This window comes from Bos indicus, chromosome 4 (genome assembly GCF_029378745.1).
Source record: "Bos indicus isolate NIAB-ARS_2022 breed Sahiwal x Tharparkar chromosome 4, NIAB-ARS_B.indTharparkar_mat_pri_1.0, whole genome shotgun sequence".
In the NCBI taxonomy this organism is placed as follows: domain Eukaryota; kingdom Metazoa; phylum Chordata; class Mammalia; order Artiodactyla; family Bovidae; genus Bos; species Bos indicus.
The window spans coordinates 62474440-62486474 of record NC_091763.1 but is presented as its reverse complement, the minus strand read 5'-3'; the positions used below and the strand labels follow the sequence as shown (position 1 = coordinate 62486474).

Here is a 12035-nt window from a genome sequence, read left to right as displayed (position 1 = left end):
TCAACACACACTATTAACATTCTGTTTACCAACTGAGATAGTTAATTTTCTGTGTCAACTTGATTGTGCTAGCAAGATAGCTGGTAAAACGTTATTTCTAAGTGTGTCTAGAGGGCATTCCTGGAAGCATGTGAATCTGCACACTAAGTAAAGAAGGCAGGCCTCACCAATGACAGTGAGAATCATCCAACCCACTGAGGGCCAGAATAGAACTAAAAGCAAAGGAAGGGCAAATTTGCTCGAACTGGGACATCCATCTTGTCCTACTCTCTTCCTGGGACCTAAGACTAGGACAAAGATTTAAACTGTTGGGTGCCTGATTCTCCAGCATTTTGACTTAGATGTACATCATCGTCTCTCCTGGTTTTCATGTTCTTGGATTTGGGCTGAATTAGACCATCAGACCTCTTGGTTCTGCAGACAGCAGATTATGGAATTTAGCCTTCATAACTGCATGAGTCAATTTCTATAATAAATTTCCACATATACATGGATATAGCTACCGATAGAGACATACATGGTCTCTTTCTCTGGAAAATCCTAACTCTATACCACCTTTGTACTCTCCCTGGGGGTCCAGTCTCAGTAAGCACACAACCTGCCTTCCCTTTATAACACTTCTAGCCAGTGCATCTCTACCGTCCCAGCTTTCCCTATCGGTCTCCTCACTACCTGCTCCCTGCCTAGAGGCCAATGCTGCATGCTGTAGGTTTGCATTATGACAGCACTGCATGTGAAGCTTCAATCTCTGCTTTAGTTAAGGAAGCACTAGCAGCTATATTAGAGAAAGCCTCAAATATAGTAACCTTAACAAAAGAGAAATTTGTTTCTTCTTCAGTTAAAGTCAGTTAAAGTCGAATTGACAGTAAAGGTCAACGGGAAAGACACACAGTCATTCAGAAACTCAAAATGACAATACTGCTACTCTCTAACAAATGGCTACTAAGGTATGGCTTAGCATCAGCATCCAGCAGATTGGGGATGAGGGAAGACAGCATGAAGGATTACTCAGGGAGTTTATCGGAGCCAGGCCTGAGTTCTCTCCATGTTCCTTATAGGCAGAACTTAATCATGTGACTACCCCCAGCTGAAAGGAAAACTAAGATCATGGCATCTGGTCCCATCACTTCATGGCAAATAGATGGGGAAACAATGGAAACAGTAATAGATTTTATTTTCTTGGGCTCCAAAATCACTGTGGATGGCGACTGCAGCCATGATATTAAAAGACGCTTGCTCCTTGGAAGAAAAGCTATGACCAACCTAGACAGCCTATTAAAAAGCAGAGACATTACTTTGCCAACAAAGGTCCATCTAGTCAAAACCATAGTTTTTCCAGTGGTCATGTATGGATGTGAGAGTTGGATCATAAATAAAACTGAGCACCAAGGAATTGATGCTTTTGAACTGTGGTGTTGGAGAAGACTCTTGAGAGTCCCTTGGACTGCAAGGAGATCAAACCAGTTAATCCTAAAGGAAATCAGTCCTGAAGATTCATTGGAAAGACTGATGCTGAGCTGAAGCTCCAATACTTGGGCCACCTGATGCGAAGAGCTGACTCATTAGAAAAGACCCTGATGCTGGGAAAGACTGAAGGCAGGAGGAGAAGGGGACCACAGAGGATGAGATGGTTGGATGGCATCACCGACTTGATGGACATGAGTTTGATGAACATGCAGTCCATGGGGTTACAAAGAGTCAGACACGACTGAGTGAGTGAACTGAAATGAACAACCCCTGCTGAAAAGGAGGCTGGGAAATGTCATCTCTCTGTAGGCCTTGGGGGCAAAGGAAAGAATTTGATGGATAGCTAACCTGTCTGCCACAATTATTTTGGGTCTGCCAGGGTTCCTGGTTCCACCTGAACTGAGGCTGAGGAATAGACAAGGCTGTGAGTTAGGTGAGTTAGGTCATACTTCCTTGTATCTATGACCTTCTGTTTTAAAAAAAGAAAACACACACAAGGAAAGGAAGTGGAGGTGGCCAAAGTTCTGAGCTAAGTAGATGAGACATAATGTGCTAAAAATAGTTCACATTAAGTTTATGTTCATAAGGAGGTCATCAATGATCAGAAATTAAAAATAAATTATAAGTTCAAAATTTTTGGAAATCAGACATAATTGTTAAAATGTTCAATTTTTAAATTAATCTGAAATACATGAAGTTACCAACATATGAAAAAATAATGACTTTAAAATATTATCAGGTAGACTTTCTTATTAACAAACAAATCACCTGGACTCTTGCAGGTCTACTTATGCCTACCCTCAGCCCCAACCAGACAGGAATAAATTCTGCTTCATTTAAAATCTCAGAAAAATAAAATAAAAAATAAAATCTCAGGACATCAGTGTCCCCCCTTCAGAGGCTCAGCCCACAAAAAAAAAAGGGGGAGGGGGGTTCCCAGGGGCTCTGCAAGTGGCATGAAGCATGGGAAAGGAAAGGAACAGCGACAGGCCACTTCGGATTCATCCTTAAACTAAGACAGCCCAAGGCAGCATCCTGCTTCCAGTCCAAAATCTAATCCACCCACTGCCTCTAGGCTACCCCCTATTAATGCACAGTGACAGCTGAATTTAACTGCTTTTCACTCCTGCTCAGCCCCAAGGCCTGAGGGGAAATAATCCTTTTATCTCCCAATAAAGGAGAATTACTGGGATTTTGCAGCTCATCTCACTTTGAAGAGCCATCTCCAGGAGCTATAGGTTTTGCATTTCCTAGAGTGGTCAGATTAAAGACGCTTTTCACTGATCTCATTGGGAGATGGAATGGTAGGAGTTGATTATATTGTCACCCAGTTGCCCTGTGGAAAGTACTGCAAGTTTCCATTTTAAACAGATTTCAGAGCACAAATGTCATTCTCAAAAAGTTTTCTGAAAAACTAAGTTTTCAGAGCCATGCTGTTTAGGAGCCAGCTGTTACACCAGCAAATGGAGATACTTTGAATAGATATGATTTGATCTGCTGTCTTTTTTACTTGCCCCCATGGCTATAATCCCATCCTGATAATTATCTGATGTATATAAATTCTATATACAGATAATATTCAATAGTAGCCTATCTAAATATAGTAATGAGTATTCCCAGGTGATTCAGAGGTAAAGAATCCGCCTATCAAGCAGGAGGCTTGGGAAAATCCCCCCGGAGAAGAAGTTGGCAACCCTCTCCAGTATTCTTGCCTGGAGAATCCCATGGACAGAGGAGACTGGTGGGCTACAATCCATGGGGTCACAGAAGAGTTGGATATAACAGAGTGACTAGACAACAACAACAAATGTAGTAATATTTTCTGTTCACTTCCATAAAGGCAGCTCATTCCTCCTGAAATACTGTTAAAATCTCATTCATCCCAACTAATAAGGAAATTGACATTCTCGCTATGGGGCTTGGCACCTTGAATACATTATTTTATTTTAATCTTCAAGACAACTCTGTGAATTAGGTGTTTTATGCTTCATTTTTGAAAGTGGGAAACTGACGCTGGGAACAGTAGGCAATTTGCATGACACCACTAGTAAGCTGTGCAGCTGGAGTGTGTATTCAGGTTTGATCTTGAAGTCTGTATCCTTCCCAAGATACTACTTTGGAAATCAGGGCTTCAACCTTGGCACTGTCAGTATTTTGAACTAGATAATTCTTCTTTTGTGGGGGACTGTCCTGTGCATTGAAGGATACTTAGCAGCATTCCTGGTCTCTGCCCACTAGATGCCTGGAACACCCACCCCAACCATTGTGACAATCAAAAATGTGTCCAATCATAACCCCAGAGGTAATATTTCCCCACCTAAAAACCACTGCTATAAACACTCCTGAAGTATTTTCTCCCTTATACCACTGAAATTTTGTGCTTCTGTGAAATGCACGGAACAATCTGAAGGCCCTAATAGTGCCTAAGAGTGGCCTCCCAGGGTAGACATCAAGAAATAAAAATCAGTTATATAATTAAATATAGCATTTCAGTTCACTGCACAGAAAAACCCCTTATTCCTATTATTCCTGCTAACAGCTTGTCTTCTCCAATGAGTAAGCGTTCAAACTGTGAAAACAGACAGAAGCTTCGATGACTTGCAGCTGCCTCAGAAACTCAGCCCAAACTCCTCAGGGAGACATTCAAGGTCTTCCTACTTTGGCCTCAGTCCTTCTCCCCACCCTCAAACCAGCGTCCTTTCAGGCTCCAGCCAAGAGAGATGACTCACCAAGATTCTAACACTTCCTACATGTTCTCATTTCCCCGTCTTGGCTGAGGACTTCCCCTCTGCTTCAGGCATCTTTCCCAATCCTACGCCCCCACCCCCAGCTTGGCCTTGGGGATTTCCGCCTCTGCCTTGTGGCCACCTCTGCATTACAGTGGGGGAATGGCTTCTTTCTTCGTTCATACTTGGTTTTTGGTTTTAGTCTCTCTCATCTCACCCAGCCTCATGCTGAGTGATCTTTCCTGCTGGATTGAAAGTTCCCAGAGAAGAGGAACTCTATTTTAGCCTGTTTTGTTCAGTTCTTATCGCTTGGTGGGTTGGGCTGGATTGGATTGCAGACAGGGTAGAATAAATAGTGCAAAGGTAAATTTCACACCAGTTTCCATGAGGATTTAAATACATTTCAAACGTGATATCTGAAGGTGTAGTGAGGACCAGTGAGCATGGTAGCCGGGCTCTAGGGTAGTCCTATCTCGTATGACTTAGGTGTGCCTGGGTGGGCCTCTGATCTCGGCCACCACTAGGCTTGTGTCCCTTGAGCCTTAATCAGTGGCACTCACCTGAGGGTGTGTGGGGCTGGCCTTCTGTCCATGCCTGTCCCTCACTGAGGGTCTGCTTATGTCCAGAGGGAGGGCATCTTTTCCCAACTTTCACAAAGGTACCAAGAGGGCTGGTAGAAGCCATGATAGTAAAAAACTCTCTCACAGCTTCAAGGTACCCTGCGTCAAGTGCCACCATTCCCAAATGTGCCATTTAACGACTCCTTCTACTAAGAACTACTGCACTGAATTCTGCCCGTCCTAATCAGTCATTTGTTTTACCACCACTCCTTGACTAGAGACAAGTTTATATTAATTCATTCAATAAATATTAATTAATCATTCACTAGTTTAGAGGATACAGGAGTGAGGAAAACAAAGTCTCTGTCTCCATCAAGCTTACATTCTAGTGGATTCCTAAATTTAATCCTTACATGTTTAGTATCAAACAACCCACATAAGATTAAAGTTATAACGAGGCTCTTATTTGGAACAGGTTTTATTATATCTCTGGCTTGAGCTTTTGTTGAGAGTGGGATTTCTGAGTTACATGAGTAAGTTCATCTGGGGTAAGATTTCTAGGAAAACTGCTTTGTCCTAGGTTGCTGAGGGGACAAGACCAATGTCTCAGCGTCGCCCCCTGTGGTCACCTGGCTCATTCCAGATTCAGTTGATTCAGGGCATCCAGCCAAGTCTCTTGAGAGTCTGGATGTCCCAACGCATTTGCATTTTACATTAAGCTGCTAACTGAGCAGTTTCTAGCATCCAGCCCATTTACTCTGAATATGTCAAAGGGCAGGGCGGGGGATGGGGGGTTCCTCCTGGGCATAGGTGAGGAGGATCTAGGTGGTCCCATGACAACTGTGGGTCTAACCTACAGTGTTTCTATTGGCAGAAGCAGGACTTCACTTAATGGTTCGCTTTTTGCATCTGCAGATGGAAAGCTGTGCACCAGTTACAACCGAGGGCTCATCTCAAAGGCAAAGATCAAGGCCATCAAGTATAGTATTGTCATCATTCTTGGTAAGCAGCATCCCTCCTCGTGTTGTAAAACTGCAGACATTTCAATAACAAATTTGTACCTGGGACCTGGTGACACAAAGTACACACAAGGAAAAAATCTGTCTATGGGGACTTCTGCCTTTTCCCAATTAGAAAGGAATATGTGTGTGGAGCTTATCAGTGTCACTGCAGCTCCCTCACGGGCCAATATTTGGTTTCCTATATCTATCTTTATGAATATTGTTGTCCAACACAGCCAGGGGATGCATAATGTGGAGGAAAAACCTAATTAAGACATTACTAGCTGAAGCTGATGCTCACCATCATCTAGTTGACCCAGTTGCTTTTCTGAAGGCATACACTCCCCAGAGCTGAAGTTCAACAACCAAGGAAGACAGAAGCAGCATTCCATTTCTTCGGATATTTAATTTCAAGGTCACCATAAATTCTTCCCTAATGGATGCCTTATCTTCCCTGCTTGCTCCTGTCATTTTCCCTTTCTTTTTGTTTTTTTCGTCTCTCTACTCTTAAGACCCATAAAGTCACCTCGTCCAAGAAAAAAAGGTATTTCTAGAGCACCTAATATATGTCAGATTGGTGTTATATTCTTTGTCATTCCCAAACCTTCAAAACTTCCTCCCCCTTTCGTCCCCTCAGTTAATGGCCCTGATTCTTATTTCACAAGGAAAACACTCTTCCCAGAACAGAACTTCCTCATTCACCTGTCTTGATATGCATGGACCTACCTGCATCTCTGCCTTTTCTCCTATTACTATGGATAAACTATCTCTGCTCCTTAATCCAAAATGCACTTGAGCTATCCCATTCCTCCCTGCGCCTGCGAACTCAAGAATTCTCTTCCTGCAATCATCTCCTCTCCCCCACAGATATCCCCCTTGACTGGATCATATGCACATACACACACTGTAACAGCTCCCTCTATAAACTCCCCAGTAACAGACCCTCTTTAACACTCTCCTTTCTAGCAGACCTCCTCCCCTTTTCATCTCTCATTCTCTGGAGCCTATTTCTATTAGCTTTCTTTCCTATTACTCTAGTACAGGCATACTTATCAAGGTAACCACAGCCAACAAAATGCCAGATGTCAATACTCAGTCTTGAGTTGATTTCCAAACAACATTTGCTCAGTTCTTCTTTGGAACACGTCCTTTGCTTAGAAATTATATCTATGATTTCTACTTGAAATTTTTTTATAATTCTACTTGAAATTTTTATTTATGATAAGCTTAGCATACTCAACATGAAAAACCAGAAGCCTCAGCATGCTTTCTTATCTCCTCCAAGTTTACTCATCCTCCTGTGTTCCCAAGTTTAGTAAATGACTTCATCTTTCATCCACACCAAAAACCTAAGGGTCATCTGTCTGTCATTATTCTACTTCTCTTCCACGCCACATATCTAGTCTATCAGTAAGGCACAGAAACTTTACCTACAAAAGAAATCTCAAAATCAACCATTTTTCAGCATCTATACAATTATTTCCTTGATCTAAGCTCCTACCAACTTCTGCCTGGAACACTGGAACTGCAACTGATCTTCTCTTAATCCTTCTCTGTAAAGCAGATAATGTGATCTTTTTAAAAATGTTAATCAAACACTATCACTACCCTGCAAACTCACCTATGGATTCCCATTACACTGGAATAAAATCTTACTTTTTCCCATGTCTTACACAGTGTGTGTGATCTGTCCTCCAGCCAAGTATCCAGCCCCATGCCCCTGTTCTCTTCCTTGCCCATTCTATGTATAACAGGCACACTGGTTTTCTTGCTCTTTCTTCAAATGTCAACTTGTTCATACCTTGCAATATTTCCCACCTGAAATGCCCCACCTTCAGATGGTGGCATGGCTTATCCATGCCATGGCTTAACATCATCTTGCTTTCCAACAATACACCACCTCTTCAGAAAGGCCTCCTTGGCAAGTCTTAAATGTCTCTCCTATAGTCTTTACCCTACTTTATTTTTTCTTCATATTTCTACTTCCACTTGACAGTATAGGGTATATATTGATCTGCTTATTGTCTATCTCCCCTGCTGGCAAAATCCCCACAAGCAATGACTTTCACTTTTGTTTTCCTTACATTATCTCCAAGGGCTTATAGGGTCCATGCACACTGTGCTTAATTAATATCTGTTGAAAGAACAAATGGGGATATGCATGAAGGAAAAGATTTGTGCCATTCCCTTTTTTACTTAGCTCAAAATACTACCCCTCCCTACCCATCTTGTGGTTCTTAAGAGCTCTGGGAGCATAGCTCTCATGTTAGGTCTGCTAGTACATTAAGTCACCAGAACTGTCCATCTCACCTCTCTAAAATGCATCTGCAAAATACCAAACAGACCACATGCCGTGTGACTTAGCCAGGAGAATACACTCACAAAACAACATTGCAGGCAGACCTGGGGATAGAGCACATACCACCCACTGGGGCTCAGAATCCTTTCCCAGAAGCTTCTGAAGTAGATCAGAGATTATCTGCTTTCCCAGACAATCAGGAGCATGATACACATTCCCTGGATGTTGAGTCAGGAAGCATATCTTATATATGTGTTTCAGAGCCAGTACAGCCTTTTATAATCAGGAGCCATATACATAAGCACTGGATTCCCTTTAGTCAGAGAGCAAGAAAGTCCACAAGGAGGTCAGCCATGTCAGTGATCCAATCAGACCAAAATGCCCCTTCCTATAACAAATATTTTGTAATGCCCCTCTACCACTCTGAAATGAAATGTATACAAAAACCTATGAACCTAACATAATTCTTAACAGAGCAATGTATAACATAAAGAGAGACTAGGAAGAAAATAATTGATAACAAAATAATATGTATTTCAATATATAAATACTTGGATACAGTCCTTAGTAGAATAAAGAAGTAATAATAATTACAAATGCAAACCAATGCAGGTGTGTTTTCATGGAGACATAAAAAATAAAGCAGTATTGCTGTCAGTGACTTTATTTTCCCAGTAGGTGAACAAATCCTGCTAAAGTTCCAAATTAAACAAAGTAATCTTTCCTCTATTTGCAAGGGAATTGGACTTCTGGAAAACTCAGTATTTATTTAAAATATTGTGGTCATATATAAAATAGAATCAGGTTTTTAGACTGGGGTCATTATAAACAGATTCTCTGCTCCATAAATGTCCAAATGGGCATTTGAAGGATGTATGAGATGTGGGTGGGGCTGGCTGCATGATGCAGGGGGACAGGTATCCCTAGGAAAACCAGAACCAACACACAACACACACAAATATATGCACACGTGTTTTCAAAATTCCCCAAACAGAAGCTCTGCCCCTCCATGCCCCAGAACTACTATCTGCGCCAATGCCAGGCTTTACCACCAGAGCCCAGAATGTTCAGTGGTCTTTGTGTTACAACTGTTCCCTTTTAACAGATTGTCAAGGTCAAGGAGGGAAAAAAAACATGTGTCAGTCAAAGAGTTATGGCGACAAGCTGATTCCTGCAGTCAGATGGCAAAGGAAGCCTGACTTCCCTGAGGAAAAAGCCTATGACTGAGAAAGCGAAGAAAGAGAGTGGAGAGGATGGGGCAAGAAAGTAAGAGAGAGCACATGTGGGTTCCAGTCAACCCCAAGAAGGTTTATCTCTATGGTATTAATCTGTGTTCTCCAGAGAAATTATATATATATATACATACACACATACATACATATATATATATATTAAGATATTTATTGTAAACAACTGGCTCATTTGACTGTGAAGCTGAAAAGTCCCCAGATCTCCAGATCCAGGAGAGCTAATGGTGTCGTCTCAGTCTGAGTCAAAGTATGAAGGCCAAAGAGGATCAAAGTCTTAGCCAGAAGACAGTCAAGCAAACAGAATGACTCCTCTCTCACTCACCCTTTTTATTGTATTCAAACCTATGGACAGATCACTGCCCACCCACACTGGGGAGGACAACTTACTTTTCATAATCTACAAATTCAAATGTTAATCTCATTCAGAAATACTCTGAGAACACAGAAATAATCAGAAGTAATGATTAACAAAAAAATTTGGCATCCTATGACCTAGTCAAGGTGGCACATAAAATTGGCCATCGCACTCTGGGTCTCCATTTCTCATCTCCTTCCTCTGAGGATTTGGATGCAAGCAGAATCAGGGTCTCACGCATACTAATGCACTTGGTAAGGGGTATATAATGTGGGTATTGCCTGGAAAGGCTGACTTGGAAATGGAAAATAAAATTGAGAATCTTGTGACTTAGCCAGGCTGTGTTTTGAAACACTAGATATCACCCCTTCCCCTCGCCTACCCCAAAACAGGAGTCACTATAAAGTGCTCCTTGTTCTGTCTTTTACCATAGAGTCTCCAAAGGGATTTGCTGAATTTTTTTTCGCACTGTGTAGAATGAGAGGCTGAGGCCATGCTGAACAGCTCCCAGCCTTTCAAGGATCACTGCAGTAGTTAAATCAGACCCTCCCTTTACAAATAGAGAAGCTCCAGCAAATTTACTCAACTTTAGAAATGCGTCTGTGGGATGTAATGTATGTATGTGTGAGTGTGTGTGTGTGTGTGTGTTTAAGTAAACATGACATTAATATGAACACACACAACTGTTCTAAATATTTCTGAGATCCCAGGTGGTAAGGAGTCTCCTCATTGAAGCTCCACTCAGGGCCAACACGGAGGGCCCCCTGGGCTGTGGGCTGCTACAGGGCTAATGGTTCTCTTCTCCCCAGCCTTCATCTGCTGTTGGAGTCCCTACTTCCTCTTCGACATTTTGGACAATTTCAGCCTCCTTCCAAACACTAAGGAGCGTTTCTACGCCTCTGTGATCATTCAGAACCTGCCTGCCTTGAACAGTGCCATCAACCCCCTCATCTACTGTGTTTTCAGCAACTCCATATGCTTCCCCTGCAGGTAAGGGGCATTCATACACGGGGAAGCCCTCTGCACTCACCTCCAACCTGTGTCTTCCTCATGCTAGAGCTCCCGGGCGGGTTATAGATGAGAAACTGAGAGTCAAAAAGTTCCCGCTAGTGTGACAGATTCAAATTCAGGCCCCCCAGCCATGGCTCATGCTTTCTCCTATACCACATCACCTCCTATAGCAATCATCCTAATCAAGTCACATATAGACGATCCTTATTTTTGTTTAAAGCTTCTCCCCATGAGTTGCCTTAATACAATGCCATGGAGATAGCAGGACACAAAGAATTATCATTTTACAGATAAACAAATTAAGGCTCACACGTTAAGTAACATTATTGAGATTATATGAATAATTAGTTACAGATCTGAAATTAGATCCTTCCCACAATGACTCAGTCTGCTGTTTTTCAGCTGTTTTACTGCACAATCTACAGGGGGTAGGTGGAAAAATCCTTAGGGGATGGAATCGTACTAGAATTGTTTCAGGCTTGGGTTTGATGCCCTCTGTTGAATCTGTCTTCCATCAGTTGACAAGATCTTTCAAGTCCTTCTAGAATTATGGATGTATGGTAGCATTTCTCAGTGATCCTAAACGTCACTGATACGTTAGAATGGCTACCATCCCTCACCTGCCTTGCCTCTGGCCTCTCACCCATCAGCCCCTCCCTGCCCTCCCCTTTCCTCTTGTCTCCATGATGGAATTGCAGAATGGTTACAGGCTTGGGTTTGATGCTGCCATTGTTGATTCATAGCTACATGCGACCTAGGGAAAATTATTTAACTTCCATAAACCTCCATTTCCTCACAAGTAAAAGGCAGGTAATAGCAATAGCAGTGCCTACATCTTAGCCAGTGATGTCTCTGTCACTGGGCTCTGGTGCTGATCTGTAGGAAGGAGGGCTGTGAGTGGTGGGGAAGTATGGTGAGGGCTATTACATTAAAAGTGCTTAGCACAATGCCTGATCCTTAATAAGTTCTCCACAAGTGTTAGCTCCTGAACAGTTAAATTATTCAGGACAAATGATTTTTCCTCTTTGTTCTTTCTTTAGGGAGCAAAGATCACGGGATTCCAGAATGACATGTCGGGAGAGAACTGAGAAGCATGAGATGCAGGTTCTGTCCAAGCCAGAATTCATGTAGATCATGGGGCAGTGGTAGCACTGGGCTGAGCCCCATCAACTCTCCTGGGTTCCCATTAGCACCTTGGGCCTCTGCCCTGTACCTTTATCACTTGGGGGATGCACAAGGCAAACACTAAAAAGTGTGTGTCACCTGCCTCAGCAAGTATTGGCCAATAGGAAGTTACAAACTATTCACACCAGCCAGGAAAGATACCCCTTCTTTCCCTACCACTCCTAGCTGCCCTTCTCGCTGT

The 12035-nt window shown here is 42.5% G+C and overlaps 1 protein-coding gene across 1 annotated transcript in view; it reads left to right on the top strand.

The window, feature by feature from the left end:
* The window catches only part of NPSR1 (neuropeptide S receptor 1), a 153911-nt gene extending 142111 nt beyond the window's left edge, over positions 1-11800 (top strand). The window contains exons 7-9 of the mRNA XM_019958782.2: positions 5669-5755; positions 10468-10648; positions 11710-11800. Of these exons, the coding sequence (XP_019814341.1) occupies positions 5669-5755; positions 10468-10648; positions 11710-11800 (359 nt within the window). The remainder of the gene's footprint in view (positions 1-5668; positions 5756-10467; positions 10649-11709) is intronic.
* The last annotated feature ends 235 nt before the right edge of the window (positions 11801-12035 follow it).